At 40.0% G+C, this 20,872-nt stretch overlaps 1 protein-coding gene across 1 annotated transcript; it reads right to left on the bottom strand.

Moving 5' to 3' along the window:
• Positions 1 to 10,111: 10,111 nt before the first annotated feature.
• Positions 10,112 to 13,093, bottom strand: AKAP3 (A-kinase anchoring protein 3; the record flags this gene model as incomplete). Its single annotated transcript, XM_084300806.1, is given in 11 exon segments — positions 10,112 to 10,242; positions 11,943 to 12,072; positions 12,076 to 12,173; positions 12,176 to 12,251; positions 12,253 to 12,354; positions 12,356 to 12,402; positions 12,405 to 12,432; positions 12,436 to 12,488; positions 12,491 to 12,502; positions 12,505 to 12,528; positions 12,853 to 13,093. Coding segments are annotated over 11 exon segments (942 nt in total).
• Between the last annotated feature and the right edge of the window lie 7,779 nt (positions 13,094 to 20,872).

A 20,872-nucleotide genomic window follows, 5' to 3' on the forward strand; every position in this document is an offset into this window, starting at 1 on the left:
TTAGTTTTCTCTTCTGGAGATGTTGACTCGAGTATTCACCATCTGATTTGGAGATATGAATACACACCTGCCTGGGCTGAAGAGAGATCTGAACCTGGCTCTTGACCATTTCATGTGCCCAGCATGAGCTAAGGAAAGAAATTCCTTTTCTGGCTTGTCTGTATGGAGCCTTACCTAGGAAGAGTGCTTTGAAAACAATGATCAGACTCAACTTTACAGCTGAACTAGATGGAGAGCTCCTGTGGAGGCTAATAGAGCTTAACTAGGTTTCAGTGCATTCACTCTGGTCATGGAATGGGTGCAGTGCATCTCTCCAGCAGTAGATTCAGATGCTTAGTGAACTGTAGGAAAACACTTGGAAGAGGCAAGGACATTTAGGCAGCTGTATGGTGCTTTAGGAATTTAAGGAATTCCAGTCTCTGTCTTAGGCTTTCCTCCTTGCTCATTTGTGATGAGTGCAGAAAGGGAAAGAGGAAGAGCAAGGGGATTTCTCTCTCAGACATTCCTGCAGCATTTTTCTCCTCAGACTTAACTCTGCTTGCCTGCTGCAGCCCTCAGTAAACCAATTCACTGTGAAACAGGAATGCACTGATTCTGTAGTCACTGAGACAGATCCAGGATTTTCCCTAGCAAATAAACTAGCAAACATAATCAACATTCTGTGTAAATCCTCATCATTGCCTTAGGAAGAGAAATTTCAAATTTATTTTTCTATGAACCTTAAATGTGAAGTTTTCACCAGCACAAATACTCCAATATTTCTCCTTCTTCTTGGGTACAGAGGACAGTTCTGTCTTGTTTTCGTCCCTAAAAGTATTGACTGTGTTGAACACTAGACACATGCTTTCAAAATAAAAGCACCATGAATGCTTTCATGTCCCTGTATTATCAGCCACGTGCTCCATCACTGGGAGACAAATGGTCCACTGAAATGTGGCTGGCCAGGACGTTCTACATACCAAGCAGATGCAAGTAGAATGCCATAGGGAAATAAGAAACACATTGTATGTGATTTAAAAGGCTTACAGCTATGGAATATCTTTCTGAAAGTTTAATGAATATCTCCAACACATACGCAATCGAAATACAAAACAGGCCGTGCATCAGAATATAAAACCGCAGAACTGGAGATAATCTCTGAAGAGAGCCACAAAATAAATCCACTGACAGCAGCATCTATAATCATACAACCCCAGCATTTGGCTTGTCAAAATGTCTCCAAGATCAGGATTTTCTGTGGAGAGGAAACAGTCCATAGAGATTCTTTCTTAATTTTATGCCTTCTGTTTGCCACTCAAACTTGCTGGGTTTGGGGGTTTTCTTTGTTTTGCTTTCTTAGACACTAATACAGCCCAGACTGAGTTTGACAAAGTTACTGATTATAAATTGAGCATTCTTGCCACAGGGCTGGAAAAGGACCATTTAAACAGGCACTTGTTCAAGTAACTAAAAATCCAAGCTTTTACATAGTGACTTGAAAAGATCTTTCTTCCTAAGGTTTAGATCTTTAGTTAGGAGAAAATGTAGAAAAAAGGAGAAGGGAGAGGGGGAAAATCTCTCAGGACTAGTCTTGCAAAGGTGTTTTTCTGCATAGGCCTTCCTGGTTATTTCACAGCATGAGATCATGAAAAAACTCTTCAGTGGAGAGTTTCCACTAAAAGTTGAGGTGGCAGAGCTGGCAAAGGCCAGGCAAAAGAAGTGAAGAGGATAACTTCATCTATTCCTCATTCTCAAAGAAAAATGCAGCTCTGAAACAATTTATTCTAGAAATATGTTAGTTGCCGAGTTTTCCCAGCTGCCGTAGTGAAGTGGAGGGATGACTGATGTTATAGCTGTATTGTGAAGTGAGAAGGAAGGTTAAGCAGGCCAGGCTCAGTATCTTTCTATCCAGACAACTGGTTGTAATGAGGACTCCCCAGGTGTCTACTCTGCAGTTAAGCAAGCTGATCCCAAGATAAGTAAATGGTATGGGTTGTGTTCTTTCACCTTATGCCCATGTTATCTGCCTTACATAAAAGAGCTACAAGACATCTTGAGGAGAAGAAAGCATTCAGGCTGTCCTCCTCCAGAGAGTGCCAAAAGCTTATGAGGATGCCTGAAAAGTGGTGGACAAGTCTGGCTTTGAGAAAAGACTCAGCCTTCACATACAGTGCACCAAATATTTCAAAACTTTGGAGAAAAGGTGGATGGAATTTCAGACACAGCATAGCATTTTTATTTGCAAATCCCATGAGGTGTCACAGCTCCCTCAGCCTTTCCTAATAAGAGAGATGCTCCAGTCTGCTAATTAACTCTGTAGCCCTTCACTGTACTCTATTCAGGAGCTCCATGTCTTGTATTGGTAAGCCCAGAACTGGACACAATACTCCAGGTGTGGCCTCACCAAGGCTGAGTAGAGGGGATGGATCACCTTGCTCCACCTGCTGGCAACACTTTTCCTAATGCACCCCAGGATATCATTGGCCTTCTTGGCCACAAGGGCACATTGCTGGCTTGTGGCTAACCTGATGTCCAACAGGACTCTGAGGTCCTTCTCCACAGAGCTGCTTTCCAGCAGATCAGCTCCCAACCTGTAATGGTGCTTGGGGTTATTCCTCCCAAGCTGCAGGACCCTTCATTTGCCTTTGCTGAACTTCATGAGGTTCCTTTCCATCCAACTCTCCAGCATGTCTCTCTGAATGGCAGTGCATTCTTGTGATGTATCAGTCATTTCTCCTTGTTTTGTGTTATTGGCAAACTTGCTGGGGTGCACTCTGTTCCTTCATCCAAGTCATTGATGAGTGAGTTGAACACGACTGGACCCAATACTGACCCCTGGGGGAAAGCACTAGCTACAGATCTCCAACTAGACTGCACCACTGCTCACAGGCCTCTAAGCTCTGCCATCCAGACAGTTCTCAATCCACCTCGCTGTCCACACATCCCACACTTCTGAGCTTATCTATGAGGATGTTGTGGGAGACAGTGTCAAAAGCCTTGTTGAAGTCAAGGTATACAACATCCACCGCTCTCCCCTCATCTACTGAGCCAGTCATTCATCACAGAAGGTTATCAGGTTGGTTAAGCATGATTTTCCCTTGGTGAATCCATGCTGACTATTCCTCATCACCTTCTTCTCCTCCACATGCTTAGAGATGACCTCCAGAAAGAGCTGTTCCATCACCCTTCCAGGGATGGAGGTGAGACTGTCTGGGTCCTTCTTCTTGAAGTTTTTGAAGATGGAGTGACGTTGTCTTTCTTCCAGTCCTCACACACCCCTCCAGTTCTTCATGACCTTTCAAAGATGATGGAGAGTGGCTTAGCAGTAAGGTCCACCATCTCTCTCAGTACTCATGGGTGCATCCCATCCAGGTGCATGGATTTGTAAGTATCATGTTTGCTTAAATTATCTCTAAACTCATTCTCCTCAACCAAGGAAAGTCTTCCTTTCTCTAGACTTTCTCTCTCATCTCAAGGGTTTGGGATTATTGAGAGTGGCAGTAAAGACTGAAGCAAGCATTCTATAAATCTACCTTCTCTGTATCCTTCGTCACAAGGGCACCCACCCCATTCAGCAGTATGCCCACATTTTTCCTCATCTTCCTCTTGCTACTGATGTATTTGAGGAAGTCCTTGTTGTTGTCCTTGACATCCCTGTACACTCTGATAACATTCCTACATTCCTCCCAAGTGGCCTGTCCCTTTTTCCACATTCCACATACTTCCTTCTTCTGTTTGAGTTTTGCCAGGGGCTCCTTGCCATCCATACAGGTCTCCTACCCTTTTTTTGCTTGGCTTCTTACTCATAAGGATCTTGAGAGTGGAGGAAGTGATGCTTAAATACTGACCCCTCTTGGACACCTCTTCCGTCTAGGTCCCTAACTTGGATTTCTCCAAGTAGGTCCCCAAAGAGGCCTACGTTTGCCCTCCTGAAGTCCAGAGTTGTAATCCTGTTTATTGCCCTGCTTCTTCCACTCAGGATCCTGAACTCCACTATCTCATAGTCATTGCAGCCAAAGCTGCCATCAACCTGTCTCCAACCAGTCCTTGTTTGTTTGTTCACACAAGGTCCATCAGCACAACTCTCCTCATTGACTTATCCACTACGTGTCAAAAAGTTGTTGTCAGTGCTCTGAAGAAACCTCCTGGACTGTTTGTGACTAGCAGTGTTTTCTTTCCAGCAGATATCAGGGTGGAGAAAGTCCCCCATGAGAACCAGGGCCTGTTATCATGTGGCTACTTCTAGATGTCTACAGATCTTGGCAATTCCTCTTCCTGCTCAGGTGGCCTGACCTGCAACACTGTCACTCATGTTAGCCAGCCCTTTCATAAGCTCTCAATTCACTTGTCATCCACCCTGAGGCAGAGCTCTATACATTCCAGTTCCTCTTTCACATAAAGAACAATTCCACCACCTTGTCTTCTTGGCCTGTAGCCATCCATGAGAGCATTCTGGTCATGCAGTCTATCCTACTACGTTTCTGTAATTGCAATGACACCATGGGGTCAGTCCTTCAGGAGTAGACTGATCCAGCACAGATCCCCAACAGGTGGCAGCTCCCCCCAGACTCCCTGCTCCTGCATGGGCTCCTCTCCACGGGCTGCAGCTCCGGCCCAGAGCCTGCTCCTGCGGGGGCTCTCCATGGGCCACAGCCTCCTCCAGGTCACATCCACCTACTCCACTGGGGGCTCCTCCACGGGCTGCAGCGTGGAGATCTGCTCCGTGTGGGACCCATGGGCTGCAGGGGGACAGCCTGTTCCACCAGGGGCCTCTCCACAGGCTGCAGGGGAGCTTCAGCTCCAGTGCCTTCTGCCCTCCTTCTGCACTGGTCTTGGGGTCTACAGGGCTGGTTCTCTCACATTATCTCAGTCCTCTCTCACAGCTGCTGTTGCACAGCAGTATTTTCCCTTTCTTAAACATGCTCTTACAGAACATCGCTCATTGGCTCAGCTCTGGCAAGCAGCAGGTCCCTTTTGGAGCTGGCTGAAACTGGCTTTTATTTCACATGGGGCAGCTTCTGGACTCCTCTCACAGAGACTCCCCCCTGCCGGCCCCCTGTGAGAAAAGCGAGAAAAGGAAGTAAACAAGCGTTAGAAGAGAAACTGAATCCAGGCAGGCAGTCCTCATTTTGAGATCAGCTGATGCAGTTTCCCACTGCCCATTCCACCAACCCAAACAGAGAAATGGGTGAACTTGCTAAGCAAAGTTTTCCCTTGAGCCCAGTAAGAGAACTAGTGCTAATACTATCGTGTCTTTCACTGGGTCTCTGTTAAGCCTCGTTCCTTGTTTCTGAAATCTTATGAAGCATTTAGAAATCCGAAACTGTAAGGGACTCTGTTAAAGGTGGTGGAAACTTCCTTTAAAGACCCAGAACAACTGTAACCCCAGCACACTGGTATGCCATCATTCACTAGTCCTTGAGGTGTCATCTTTGACCCACACTAATGAAATCCTGCTAAAACCATCTGGTATGTCTGGGGTGCAACTGCCTTCAGCAGTACACTGGAGTGAAATATTTATGCATTAAGATAAAATTAAAATACAATTTTCAGGCATTTTTAGAGGAAGTCTTCAGCTTCAGATGTGGCAAAATGATAGGTAAACTTTAAAACTTACATGTAACAGTTAAATGGCTTAGAATATTGTGACAGAACGTGAAGCCTATGGAGACAGCCCAAACTCGTGCTTTTTAAAGTCGATGGAAAGATTTCTCTGTCTCTCAGAGTGTTGAATCGGTCTGTGAGAGACTGGATGAGATCCAATTGAGGCCCATAGTTACCAGAAGTTGCTACCAACCAATGGCTATTCAGTGAGTCAGTCATATTAAGTGAAAAGATGGTTGCAGTAACATGCTTAGTGACCAATGGCTGCAGATACAAAATATTTTTCTTTCTGCATAGAGGTCTGGGGTCAGAAGACCAGGAGGGTAAGGGCATGAAAGCAATAATTAATTTATCAGTCCATGTATGACACCCACAGAGGGATCTGGAGGAACAGCCAAAGAAATGCAAACCTGTCAGTGTTTTCTGTAAGGTATTTATTTGATCCAGAGGGCTGCAGGCTGAAGTCACTGTGTCTCTCAGGCTGACTCCTTTCACCAGCACTGAACTGCTGCTTTAAAATAAAAATCCAAGAATTTACCTACAACTGCTATATTGCCAAATAAAACTGAGATTTCTTAGAAACTGCTTTCACTGTGCCGTTTGTGTAAAATATTTCCTAAGATGTCTTTATGTGGCTATTAGCTATTGTACTTGCTGCACTGTTAAATTTTTTAATGTCAAGTCAAAATGTTTCCTTAAGATCTCTTCTGAAATCTTTTGTTATGGACCACTCTCAAGGCAAACCTGAAAGCAACAAGCAAACGAACAAACAACAACAACAACAAAAAAAACAACCAAACAAAAAGTAATGAGACTGTTAAAGAACGGGTAACAGTAACATCCCTTTTTTTCACACTCATTGCAAATTACTCAGAAGTATATCTTTGAGGGGGCATGTATTTCAGGTGAACCTGAAAGAAGACATTGGAATAAGAAAGAATTCAAAAAAGAAGATATATTGGTTAAAATGAAGCGCCGAAGCGATGATTATTCATCCACTTCAAATATTTCAGGGAATGGTTAAACTAAACACTGCAACATTTTTTTTAATAGGTAAGTCTGGTTAAGAGAACTGGACAACGTTACCTACAAAAATCATAGAATCTTTAATTTAAGAGACTTTTAAGCAGAGACCAGGTAGATATTTGCTAGGAACAATTTAGGTAGCGCTGATCCTATTGTAGAACAGAGGAATACACCATGAAACCTCTTTGGATCTCCTGTAAACTGTAAATTTATGTTCTATGGTTTTGTGCCGACAAACAGAAAGGAGTGTTAGCCAAGAACTTGGGAAGACATATAGTAATGTTTTAAATCCATTTATATACAAACTAATATTTAAGAAAATATACATACGAGATGAAGAACTGCAAATGAAAGATGACAGAAAAATAACACACAGGCATTTGAAATGCAGGCCGAAAATAAAACAGGATTTAGTTTGGAAAATGTATGCTAACATACTTGGGGAAATATAATCTGAATGAATATTCTCAGTGGGAAAGGAAAACCTGGAAATCATTTATGTTACAGAAGAGTCTTCTGGCTGATTAAGGACAGCGAATTAGATTGATGTGTTTGGAGTGCCACTGTAATGGCTGGAGCTCAGCTGAGACTTTCAAATTTAAGTTTGCTGTTGCTACAACTGAGACCCACAAATAAATCCTCTAGTACTCATGGTAACCTTCTACAAGTTGATTTATACTTCCATTGAAAAATTGCCTAGAAGTGCTTAGGACTTCATACTGTTTTGCAATGTGAAATTAAACTGATCACCTGCAATGGGAAACAGTGTTGGTGTTGAGCCCCTGAAGCTTCACCTGGAGACCAACAGCCAGCTCCAGATAGTCTGTGGCGATCTGTCTGCATGCTGTTTTTCAACAGAGCGACTAAGATAACTAAGGTAATTTCCTCAAAGTCCAGAAGCAACAATTTTGTTTTAGATGCTTTCCTTAATGCAAAGTTTTCCATTCTGTCAGTAGCACTCTCAGCAGCTCCTGACATAAACACAAGCCCAAGCACAGCATTACATCAGTTGATGGCAGCAACGGGGATGTCTCTGCTTACTTTGTGTGGTATCTACGGACTCCCATAGTGAACCTATTTGTACTTACATGCAGGAGTGAGTTAGTTAGTCATCTTTATCAGGTACAAAGATTAGCTTGGCTCTTTCTGCCTCTAATACTCACTTAGTGCTGTTTCTTTTTCTAACTATTCCAATAGGATGTTTCCTGTTGGCTCCTGACAGCTCTTGTCCATTTGGTAGGAAATAGAAGGTAATGTTTCCAAAGGAAGCAACCTACAATCTGAGGAGCCTGTCTCCCAGCTCTGTTACAGATGATAGCCACAGAGTAAAACAATCTCTTCATTTCTCCCTGCTGCTGATACTATTTCTCCACCCAAAGCAAGCTTTAATTAGACCTTCCTGTTTTAACTATGTCCTTTAGTTAAGATGTCTGAGATGACATCTAAGATGAGATCATCGACTGGCTATAATCTAGCAAATGAAGTTGATCTGTGTGGTCCTCCAGGTGCGCAGAGTGCTTTTTGCCATGAAACTTTTCTCTGCAAAAGGGATTTTGTTATATGACATTTTTTCTTTCTCTCACTGTATTTTATGAACACGTGGAAAGGATCTGATGGTGGGCTTCAGCAGAATAAACACAGAGAAGCTGTGTTGTGCAAGATCATTTATTTGGTTAATTGTGGAGGATTTTTTTCTGTGGGCCTTCAGTGGTGAAAAATACAGCACCACTACTGGCACAAGCAATGCCAGATTTCTGCTGGGAAATATTGGATTGGCAAAGTCTGTCCAGAAAGGGGGCTGAGCCATCTTACAAAATACAGCACAGATCACCCAAGAGTCATGCAGTCTCCACATCATGGTCCTAGTTCTGCCACAGAAGCCCATTAAGGTGCAGAGGGCCAACTCGTTTACTGAGTTCTTCCAGATTTAACACTAGTGCAAACAAGGTCAAACTAGGGCAAAATGCATGCAATGTCCTGCAAGGAATGGAAACATGTGAAAGCTCAATTCACTGACCTTCTTTGTAACATTAATGTATATACACTGTCTGTGTAAAGCAACACAAATGACTGACCAGGATCAGCTGTGAAATACACAGTTGTAAATCTTGGTGAAGTGTAGTGATTACTTACTCATTTACTTTACCTCTGTTATTTCAGTTGTCCTTTCTAGTATATTTCTAAATAATTTCCCTTCTTGCTCTAATATTTACAGATCTCCTGCACATGCAGACCTTATATATCTGTTCATATGCCATCTTGTAACCCAAGTAGATATATCTAATTATTCAAAAAAGTCACATCTTGTAGCCCATTAGCAATTTTCTGTCTGCTAAGTATGTTCCAAAGTTTCAGTATTTTTCTGCTAGAGCAGTTTCTTGGACTTCATTTGATGTTCAAAGAGCAATCATAAGGGGATGCACAGTGGAGAACTATGATATCCTTGCACTTTAACACTTTAACATATTTCTTTATATCTTTATTTCTCACAGCTTCTGTATTGAAAACACATCTCACTTGATCTTCACTGTCATTCTGTGGTGTCCTTCAGAGTTGTTTTCCTGGCTTCTGCTTTCTATTGCATATTTGTATTTATTTTTTGTCACCTGCCTAGCATTTCCACAAATTCTGTCTTTCCTGGTATTTTACATTATATTCTAAATATTATATTATTCTGTCTTTTCTGATATGGTACACAGTCTCTACAGATAATATAAAACTATTTTTTCTGGGTCATATTCTATACTGTCAGTGGTAATTTTTGTCTTATTGATATTATCTGGAAATTTCAATAATTTACTATTTTGTATTTTCCACATTATTTGAAATCCCTCTTAATATCCAGTCCCTAAATTTATGTCACAATGTTCTTTCCATGGATCTCTGTGATTGTTATGATACCACTATACATCTAAATAAGGAACAGATTATGCATTAAAGAACAAAAAACCTTGGTTCTTTAGACATTGATCTCAAACTCGCAAATGCTTCCAAGTGGATAAAGCACTAAGTCTGACAACTGCTAAAACCATAATGCTTGCTAGGGAAAAAGGACTGGCCAGAGCGCATGAGTGATGGGCTGGTTTGTTGCAACCCCTGGGTCACTCCAGAAAGCAAGGGTTTTGTCTTTCCTCGGATGTTTTCACTTTCTCATGCTTTTCATGGGAAATTATCTGACAAATTGAGAAAGAATCAAGCTGTATTGCATTCGGTGTGTACAGCACAGTAAAAACTCAAGGAAAGGAGCTTAGTTCCCTGTGCACTAGGCTAAGCTTTGCCTGAAGAAAGTTACACAGGACGGACAGGAACTCTGTGGTGGATGCATGAATGAAGAGCATGTAAAATTTGTTTTGAGGAGGCAGACAAACAGCAGTATTTATGAGCAACTTTTTTTTTTTTTTTTTTTTTTTTCCAGATAGATTTTCCAAGGTATTTTGTATACTCTTTTTACTCATATGTTTGCCAGTCAGGAGCAGTAAAACTACTGGTTTGTAGTCACCTCCTACAAACCAGTGGTATACATGTATAAATGAGTCTGAAGTGATGTAGTTCTGCTAAGTGCTTGGCTGGCATCAGCATTCTGCATCTTGCTGGCCACCGTCATGCTGCTGGTGAGGACATGAGGCAATGGCCCTGCTCACAAGGTATTAAGCATACAGTTCCAGAATGACAACTGACCAAAGTCCCCTGAGCCTTCACTAGATCACCCGTATTTCAGCATTGCTCACAAAATTTCTCCTACTTTGGAAAAACACAACACAACAGATGATGTACCGTGATGTATCAGAGGCATCCCAGTCCTCTACTTATATTATGCTTATATCCTGCTTTTGCAGGCTGGACCTTCTCCATGTCTGGAGTCTGTAAGCAGCAGCCAAACTGGGAATTATTGCAAGACCTGTAGAGCTGCAGTCTGCTAGGTGATCAGTACAGGGGAAAAGTCTACAAACACAACCCAAACAGCTCTTCATTGTCAAACTTTAAAATATATATATATAATAAATACAGACTGAAAAGTAATCTGGGATTCTGAATTATTTTGATATTCAGAGTCCATAGCAATTCAGCAACATGGGTAAAAATGTTTGTGAACACCTCATAATGTTTGGAAGGTAAATATTTCTTTATTAAATGTCATTGCTGTTAGAACAGTTCTGAATGTAAAAATCTTTATATAATGTGCTGAAAGCAAATGTATTTTTTACCTTCAAAATTAGACCCCACTGAATTTCTGGGAAATACAGCATACAACATAATTTTGTACCATTCTTTGTGCAGAGCTAAAGGTGCATATTTTTATATATATCCTTAATTCCCATAAGTTTACTACTTCGTAAGAAGTCAGTAGATTTTACATTACCACATTGCTAATCTGGGCACTAGAAAAGAGAAATGTCTAGAAAACATTTTCTTGAGAAAAAGTTTTTTTGTTTTGCATCAGACTGGGGGATGGGGCAGAAACAGATAAACAGTCCAAGCACGTTCTAACTTCTGCTCACCAATTCTGATTCACCACTACCACCTGGTGTCCCAATACGCTATCTTTTCTGCATCCAAGGAGCACTTCCCATGCCCTTAGAAACTACTGATCCAGTGACATCTTCCCTGCTCGTTGACTCTGCCAGAAGGGACTCAAGGTTGGTGTATCTTAGCTCTCATAAGACAAAGCTTTACTACTGTACCCACCAGCCTTTCAATAAATTGCGCACCGCTTCTGTCTTTTCTGTTCAGATTGAGTTAATCAGTAAGCATTTTAGTCAGTCCAGGTATTTATTACCTTTTCACAAGATTGCTCAGTTTCTGAAAGGCCAGTGTATCCTTTTGCCAGCATTTTGGGTTGTTTCATCGATGAATGGATTTCCAGGCTGACATTGTAGTTTGCAAGCAGTTATTATTATTATTATTATTATTATTATTATTATTATTATTAACTTTCAGATTAGCTTTAACATAGCATTGGAAATGTCATTTTCAGGCTTCTGCCTGTCTGACCTCTGTGAATCTGACTCTTTTTTTTTTTTTTTTTTATAGATCCTGATACTTTTCCAACAACATTTGAAAGGTGGGGCCATAAGGCTCCCATAATAAGAATTCAAAGGGGGATTTTCTTTGCTAGTATTGCCAACTTCTTTTATCTTCCTGTTGGTGATCTCCTGCTAGGCTAGCTGATAAAGCATGAGCAATAATGCAGTCAAAATCAAGTCCATGAATCTCATGACATTCTGGCTATATGCTGAATTTCTGAACTCCAGAGCACATTATTTGGTGAATTTGTTTCAGTTTCCCTTCTTAGGTCAGAGGTTGGACTCGATGATCTTGAGGTCTCTTCCAACCTAGAGAATTCTGTGATTCTGTGATTCTTTGTTGTGATTTTGAGCATTGGCTGTATTGGTTTTGGTTTTCATGCCAGAGGGTAAACCCTAATTTAATGATGTGATTCCCCACTGTGTCTGCACAGGTAATTTATTTTTCTTTCAGCAGTGTTTCTGTCCTTGCTGCAAACCTCAGCACCTTAGCCTTTGCATCTGTTCTCAAACCTGTCTTCATAGAAGCATATACTAGACTTTATCTCCTCCAGGTTTTTGCACTATCAGGGTAGAATACAAGTTATTCAACATTGCTTGTACAGTTCCTGAGGCTTTTATGATTGCTGCACAAAGTCTGCTTCACTGAAGAAGAAAAAACTGAATTAATCAACAATTTGCCTGCTATGTCATGTAAGCTTTTCATACAGTAGTCTATTAATTAAGTCTGAAACTACTGCCTTAGAGTGCTTCAGCAACAAGTATTTGGCATGATACAAGATATATTTGAATAATTTGCTCAACCTTCTGTGGTTTTCATTACTGAGACCACCATGCCTGAAATCACATTATTGCATAAATTAGTATTCTTTGTTTAAATTATTTGTAAATTTTTCTTGGCCAAAAATATTTTTGTGATGTCCTTTTCCTTTTCCTGTTTTCCTACCCTTCTCTTCCAGTAAAGTTCTTTTCTACCAGAAGATTGGCTTATTTCTTTATTACAAACATCTTCTTGGAAGGTGGATTCTCTTTCAAGTTGACATGAGTGGCATTCTCTGAGAGATGATTTTTATCTGTATTTGTACCCAGTCCAACAGATTTATGAGTAGACTTCCAAAGAACAGCAAAATATATCTTGTGTATACATGGGCCAGAAGCATCTGACTTTTCATTAATCTCTTAATCTGTGCCATTGCAATGACAGGGTTAGAAATCTTACTTGCTTTCAAGTAGTGGCCTTGTCCTCTGTGGCTTTTGACTTCTTTGGATTTGGGGTGGCTTTCATCTTCAAGTGAAAATCTGGTAGTGTTGAATCTGATGAATGGTGTTGAATCTGATGTCCAAATTAGTATCTTCACCATAGAAATTGAATCCTCAAGGTGATACACTGCTGTGTTGGAAGCTCTGCCCTCCGGTAGATAGTTATCTTGAATTTTGAATATTTTTGTGACTTTCACCATATCCTTGACACTGGGTGTACAGCCTTCACACTAATGACTATTATCCATTACAGTTGTTTCATGTGGGGGCCAGTGATGCAGCCAGGAGCAGTCTGAAGATTATCAAGAGGGATTACAGAGCCCTGGGAGCAGCAGTGAGGGACTCAGTCATGGGCTTGGCAAGCTGGTGAAGAGGGCTTTGAACTAGAGTTGCCAAGGGAGAGGAATCTCAGTCTGTCACACTCCTCCCAGTTTGATGCCAGTGTCAATGATAGATGCCCAGAGCATGGAGAAGGGTCACAGTTCAGCAGGAGAGCACCTGAAGAGCAGCACAAAGGTATTACAGCCTCTCCAGTCAGTAACTTAGCTTCATCAGGGGCCCAGCTCAAATGTCTCTGTGCTAACACATGTAGCAGGGGGAATAAACAAGAAGAGTTAGAGATGTACGTATGCCTGCAGGGCTATGACCTCATTGTAACTACAATCACTGTAACTACATCAGTGATAAAAGGAAGACTAGGGAAACTCTGGGTTCTCTCCAGAATGAAACAGGAGACCTGGTTACCCAGGCTATGGGCTGAGGTACTTAATTACTTTTTTGCTTCAGTCTTCATTGGCAAGAGCTCTAGTCACATACCCAAAAAGTTGCTGTCAACACTTCAGTCTCCAAGTGGAAATCCCTGACAAGTTGTCTTCAGGAATTGGTGTAGGGACGGACAGGGTTTAATGTTTTTGTCACTGACATGAACAGTGGGATTGATGGACCCTCAGCAGGTTTTCTGATGACACTAAGCTGAGTGGTGCAGTCAAGGGAGGTGATTCTTCTTCTCTACTCTGCTCTCATTAGATTCCACCTGGAGTCCTGTGTTCAGCTCCAGGGCCCCAAGTACAAGAAGGAAATGGACATATTTGAATGAGTCCATGGGAGGGCCATGAAGATGATCAAGGGGCTGGAGCACCTCTCCTGTGAAGACAGGCTGAAGAAATTGGGGTTGTTCAGCCTGGAGAAGAGAAATCTCCAGGGAGACCTTATAGTGGCCTTCCAGTACCTAAAGGGGCCTAAAGGGAAGATGAGGAGGGACTCTATCAGCTAGTGTAGTGACAGGAGAAGGAGTAATGGCTTTAAACTAAAATAAAGTAGATTTAGATTTTGTATTGGGGAGAAATTCTTTCCTATGAGGGAGGTGAGGCACTGGAACAGGTTGCCCAGAGAAGCTGTAGATGCCCCATTCCTGGAAGTGTTCAAGGCCAGATTGGATGGGGCTTTGAGTCACCTGGTCTAGTGGAAGGTGTCCTCGTCCATGTCTGGGGGGGGTTCCAACCCAAACCAATCTATGATTCTGTACAGAGGAACCAGTATGTATAGTGATGTCAGTGGAATGTTGTCAATGCAACTGGTAGTGATAGCAACTAGCTCCACTACTGACATAAACCATGTAAATATTGATATGGACAAAGACTAGGTGTTTATGACATCATGCCATTAAACTTTTCTGATGGTTTCTATTGAGAGTGACTGTTGCTCCACTGGTGATGACAACCACTGTCTGATTGCAGATTACAGGCCTTATTGCAGACTCATTATTAAGGACACTTCTAATTTTAGGTTAAATTAAAAATATAGACTCTAAGCCCCTACCACTGTGTTTTTTTGTTTTGTTTGGTTGGTTAATTTTTTTTTTCTTTTTCTTACAATCAGCCTACAGTCAGACTGCTACTCTTACTGTGTATCTTTCCAAAGAATTAAGGACAACACATGGAAAAAAAAAAATAAAACAACAGTGAGTGATAGGAGAAGCCCAGAATACTGAGGATATTTATGGACAGGCATGGCAGAATATTTTCTGTTTTCTGAAACTGTCTGGGGACTTGAAACAACCAGTCTTTTGCCTAGCATTGCTTCAAGGTCAGTATCTGCAGTAAGCTTGCATGAACAATTGTATACATGTCAGTATAAGCAGTGCAGCAAGTACTGGCATAAATGGGGGGATACAGCACATGGCTAAATGGGGGGATACAGCACATGGCTACATATGTTCACTCCTTGTTCCATTTCAGCATGCAGCACTAATCCTAGTGGCAGAATTTCCTAGGCTCATCCTCTCTGAATGCTTACCAAGGACTCATATCTGGAGAATGTATTCTACACTCAGTACTGAGACAAGCATAAGTTTGCAGTAGACTTCAGGATTGTAGGCATAGATACAGGTGTACTCACCAAGATAGGCATGAGCTTATTTATGTAACTGTAGTTCCATTTGGTAACAACAGAATGGCAGGGGCTTGTTTTAGCCTGCTAGAATTTAGGATAAGCCATTTTAAAAATGGCACCTTCATCAGCACAGTATTTCCATTGCCATAGTACAAATGTGAAGCAGACACAGATTACAGCTGTGACACTCCTAAATGTCTGAAAGCTTCAATTTTTTTTTTTTTTTTTTTTTCACATTGGCAGAAAACAATATTTAGGTCATTCTGACCACACTTAATGGTCCACTTCTGCTAGCTGGAACAGTCAATACGTTTGGCATCCAATTCAATAAACAGTTGTGTCTTCAGCTAGACATATTCCAGCCTGTGGTTGTGCCACAAATGACGGCATTTTCCTTATGTTTCTAGATCATACCTGGCTGTTTAAATGTAGTAGATTTGTGATTTACTCTGTCATACACTGGGGAACATAGAATAAAGAACTGCAGTCTTCAACTATGTTTTATTTTATTTTCTCACCTCTCTTTTTATAGTTACCCTTTGAAATCTGTCTCCTTTCTCCTATCTTCCTCAAACAAGCTCCTTTCAAGCTCCACCATCTTTTCATCATTTGTGAAAGTTTTATGTATTGCAAGCTGAAATACTAGTGATTATCATAAAGATTTGGTGGAAAAAAAGAATTATTTGTCCATGGCTTCTTCTTTTCCTTTAACTTCCTTTTTTATCTCACTTGTTATTTCTTCTTTAATTTCTACTTAAAAATGGGATTGTCCGGTTATCCTTTATCTAGTCTATCTCTAAAACCATCTCAAACAATCCACAATGCAAAGAGCTTTGTGAATTTTTCCTATCATTCTTTGTCTTTATCAGTATTTGGAAGGTAAACAAACCTCAAACCTTTGGTTAAACCAAGTGTATGTCGCCACATGAAATTAAAGAGAGAGAAGATTGGTACTGTCACCAGTACCAGAAGATTGGTATCACAACTAAAAAGAATGCTCAGTTAAAATTTTAAATATGTGGTGGCTACACAGAGATGCAGACTGAACTATACATGCTGCTGGAAATATTCACCTTTGACATCCAAGCCCTTGCGTACAGGAAATTAACTTTTGTAGTTACTTTGGTAAGAAACCAGGGCAACTTCACTGAGGGGCTTAAGTCTTTACTCAGGCCTAGCTTCAAATTGAAATTACTTGGTTTGGATTTGCAGACTAAATCTTAATTAAAATCGTCCTGGCTTTTGTAAAGGATAATGCTATTAAGCACTGAGGAACATAGTCTGAAAAAAAGTACACAGTGATTTATTTTGGCTGATAAGAAACATACATAGATAAGGAATTCTATGTCTCAGTTCTCTGCATGTCCTTACCCAATTTGCAGTACAAGAAACTGAAGAATTTTGCTCTCCTTTATTTAGTCAACAAATTCCTTACTGCAAAGCAGCAGGAACTATAGTATGTAAGCAACAGATATGTTTCTGTACTGATGGGATGGTAGATCTAGAATTAAGCTGTGAGAAGAACCCAAAGTTGTGTTGTGCAATCTGGTATTAAGTAGCAAAGAGCATTATTATTATTTTTTTTATTAGCAAATTTACCAAGGAAAAGGTGTAACTTTCTTTAAAATATTTAACAAGACACAATCCTCTTTCTTGATTTCTTTTTTTTTTTTTTTTTTTTTTTTTTTTTTTCTACATGCAGGTGCACATACAAAATCATAATAATAATAAAAAAACACCATACATTTTTTACCATCCCATTTTCTTCTTTCATGCCTTCAGGAATATAACAATTTATTTTACAGAGTTTTCTGCTCTGTAACCAGACTGTATTACCAGATATTGGTGAATATCATAATAAAAATACAAGAAAGGAATGGATATGAAAATAAAATAATTGTTGACAGTATGTAGTGTATTATGGAAATATGGGATTTTCAATTTTTCACCAAAGTAAGAATTTAATTTGGTAGCTTTACACTTTGATGTGCTTATAGACAGACTCACACTGAAACTGGGATTTTTCAAAGAAAATGAAAGTCTTCCAAAAAATCTCTGTCTCAGTGAAAATATAAGCATAAAAAATATAGGATGTCTCTGTAGGGAGAGCCTGTACTATTTTTTTTTTATTTTTTTAATTCATTCAGCTGAAAATATTACACTCACATTTATAAAGGATTGGGAAATCCTAATTCAATGTTTTAACTCCAAAAAATGCCTCTTTCAAATATGAGTTCTAATTAAGTTTTTGAAATAACTTAGTTTTGATGTTCATCTTTTTCCAGAGGAATTTTCTGGTTTGTTTGTTTTATTTTGTTTTTCATTTTCAATATAAATTATCCTGTAACAATTGCAATTATTACAAAATATATGCATATTAAATAAATATATATATATATATAAAATATATGCAATTATTATAAAGTACAATTAACTGAGCAGACATTATATCACTAGTATTATTCAATAGTGTTGAGAAAGAGAATGCAAATTTTTAATGCTCCAAATCCTGCAAAGTTTTATGCAGGTGGTTAATTTTACAGTTCAGGATTTCTCTGTTGATTTCAGTGAACCTGTCTATGAAGTGCACTTCAGTAAATTTTCACAGAATTTACAGAATTTTTTTTTCACAGAATTTTTCTAGGTTGGAAGAGACCTCAAGGTCATCGAGTCCAACCTCCAACCTAACGCTAACAGCCACATGTTGTCTTATCCCATTGCATTTATTAAATCTTAAATTTGTTTTTGGAGTATCACAAAAGGCTACAGAATTTCTAGTCCACAGCACTACTGCTGCAGAATGTTGATTAATATTCCTATGAGGGCTTGGCTACAGGTGCAGTGAAATACAAGAATGTTGTCAACTACATAGATGTTCTCTTTTCCATGAATGTTTTTCCTTTATTTATGTTACAAAACCCACATAAGATTACAACAGTAGCCACGAGGGGAATTTGAATTTTCTATTATGCATTTTGTATTCTTGACATATATTTTTATATCTTTTTCAATCACTTAATCTTCTTGTCCAATTTCCTAATTTATTTGGTTGTTCCATATTGCTAGAAGTGGGAGAAAATGCTTCCAACTTGATGTACAAAATGCTAAGACTCAAGAACAGATATGGTACCTGTCATTCTTTTTATTTAATTTACTTTGAAAAAATTAATTTTCAAGTTGACTGCGTTCCTTTAAATCCGAAAAAAAAAAAAAAAAAAAAAAAAGCAGCTCAATTAATTCCACCCAGAGTGAGGTGCCTTGAAGCCTACCTTGCTGGAGAGCAAAGGGGACCAAGAAAAATAGTTCTGTCAGTACAATTCAGCAAGAGGATACATGGAAATGGAAGCCCCAGAGATGTTTTGTTGTCATTGGGCCAAACTGTAAAGGAATATTCATTCATCCTGGTCTACCCTGAGAGTCAGTCTCTTATCAGATCAGGCCATTGGAAGAGTTACTGGAAATTAAGATTTATGTATCAGAGATGAAATATATAAAGGGGGACTTCAATCATTCTGATATTTGTTGGATAAGCAACATTGCAAGGTCCATGAGGTTCCTGAAGATACCTTTCTGATGCAGGTGGTGGACAAGCCAATGAGGAGAAGTGTGCTACTGGACCTTGTTCTTACTAACAATGAAGGACTGGTTGAGGATGTGAAGGTTGGAGACAGCCTGGAATGCAGAGATCATGAGATAGTGGAGGTCAGGATCTTGATGTGGATCTGTTAGAGCGGGTCCAGAGGAGGGCCATGAATTTGATCAGAGGGCTGAAGCACTTCTCCTATGAAGGAAGGCTGAGAGAGCTGGGGATATTCAGCCTGGTAAAGAGAAGGCTCTGGGGTGACCTCATTGCAGCTTCTCAATACATAATGGCAGCTTATAAAAAAGATGGGGAGCAACTTTTTTGCTTGACCAGACAGTGACAGGAGAAGGGGGAGTGGTTTTAAACTAAAGAAAGGGAGATTTAGATTCTACGTTATGAGGAAATTCTTCACTCAGAGGGGATGGTGAGACACTGGAACAGGTTGCCCAGAGAAGTTGTGGATGGCCCATCCCTGGAGGTGTTCAACACCTAGTTGGATAAGGCCCTGGGCAACCTGACAGCAGGGGGGGTGGAACTAGAGGGTCTTTAAGGGCCCTTAAAACCCAAGCCATTCTATGAGTCTATGATTCTATGAACTGATGATGCCCACCACTATGATGGTAAGCATGCTGTAGAGAGCCTTATTAAGAATCAGGTTTCTATTGTGATTCAGCGCTATATCACAAATATAATTTCTACTTGTATTGTGATTTAAGTACAAGGCTGTATCATTCTGCTAAATGAAAACCCCATGTAACTTCATATAACTTCAGCTAACTAAATCTGTTATTAAGCATGAAAACCTACACATGTGGAACATCTAAAAGCAACTAATTAGAGACTATTGGACTCAGGCACTGTGTCAAATGTGCTGAGGGGGGTCCAGGTAAGTGCAAGTTTCAGCTATCTGCTAGCTTACATCCCAGTTTTAGTTGAAGGACTGCAGGCTAAAAGATGCTCACTGTTTTCCCTGGGGTTATCACTGGAGCAAAGGAGCCGCAGATTCACATCCATGATGCAGGCATCCCATACCTCCACACCTTCTACCCAGCTCCAAAAGATGTGATTGCTGTGTGCCCTCACATTCCTCTTCCCCTTTCTGTTTCAGAGGCCCCACATCTAGATCTAACATTAATTTCAACTGAGGCTGAACTTAATATGCTGTATCTTTCAATTTATCTAAAAGCAGGCCTTTATGTCAATGCTAAAATATTTTGTTTATCTGTATCTTAATGTGAGATGGTCACATTTTTTTCTTAGTTATTTATTGTTGTGTATTATGAGAAAAATTACTTCTAGGGAGCCTGGAGTAACTTAGGCGACCACTCTTCAAAAAAAAAAAAAAAAAAAAAAAAAAGCTCAAAATCATTCTAAAAGTTATAATTCTATATAAACAGAGGATGCTGTAGGATTGGGATATTAACCTCAAAAAATATGCTATCTACAGGAAATAAAATCAACAAATAACAACATAAATACTTTGTTCTAATATAGTGCTTTTCATTAGTCTATTTCTAAGTGTTTCCTTAATTAGATAGCATTATTAGACTTAATGGATGAGAAAGCTGAGATATGAGAATGTGACACCACTTCCATATGTCACAGAGCAGAGCAGCAGCAAGACTGGGAGCACACCCTAGGTCTCCAGAGTGCTAACCCTGCACTGGTTCCACTCGCAATGCTCTGATCCCCTTCTGCCATCTGCAGTATATAGTCTAGCTTCCTCTCAGTCAAATTTATGTGCAGCATCACAGGAAACAACCTATTACACAAAGATCTCAACAGCATGTGTATGTTTGTATGTTTACTTGCATACAGAAATGTAATGACATTTCTGACATTCACTCCTATGTATGGAGTGCAAGTTAACACCTTGGGGAAATTATGTAACATCTTACAAATCAAACAATTTCCAATGGAGTTAACAAACGAAACACTGAGCATTCAAAGGATAGTTTTATAGCTAAGGTGTTGGATTGTTCCCACCAGACAGGCACTTTGGTCT

This window comes from Netta rufina (genome assembly GCF_964035555.1).
Source record: "Netta rufina genome assembly, chromosome: 1".
Taxonomy (NCBI): domain Eukaryota; kingdom Metazoa; phylum Chordata; class Aves; order Anseriformes; family Anatidae; genus Netta; species Netta rufina.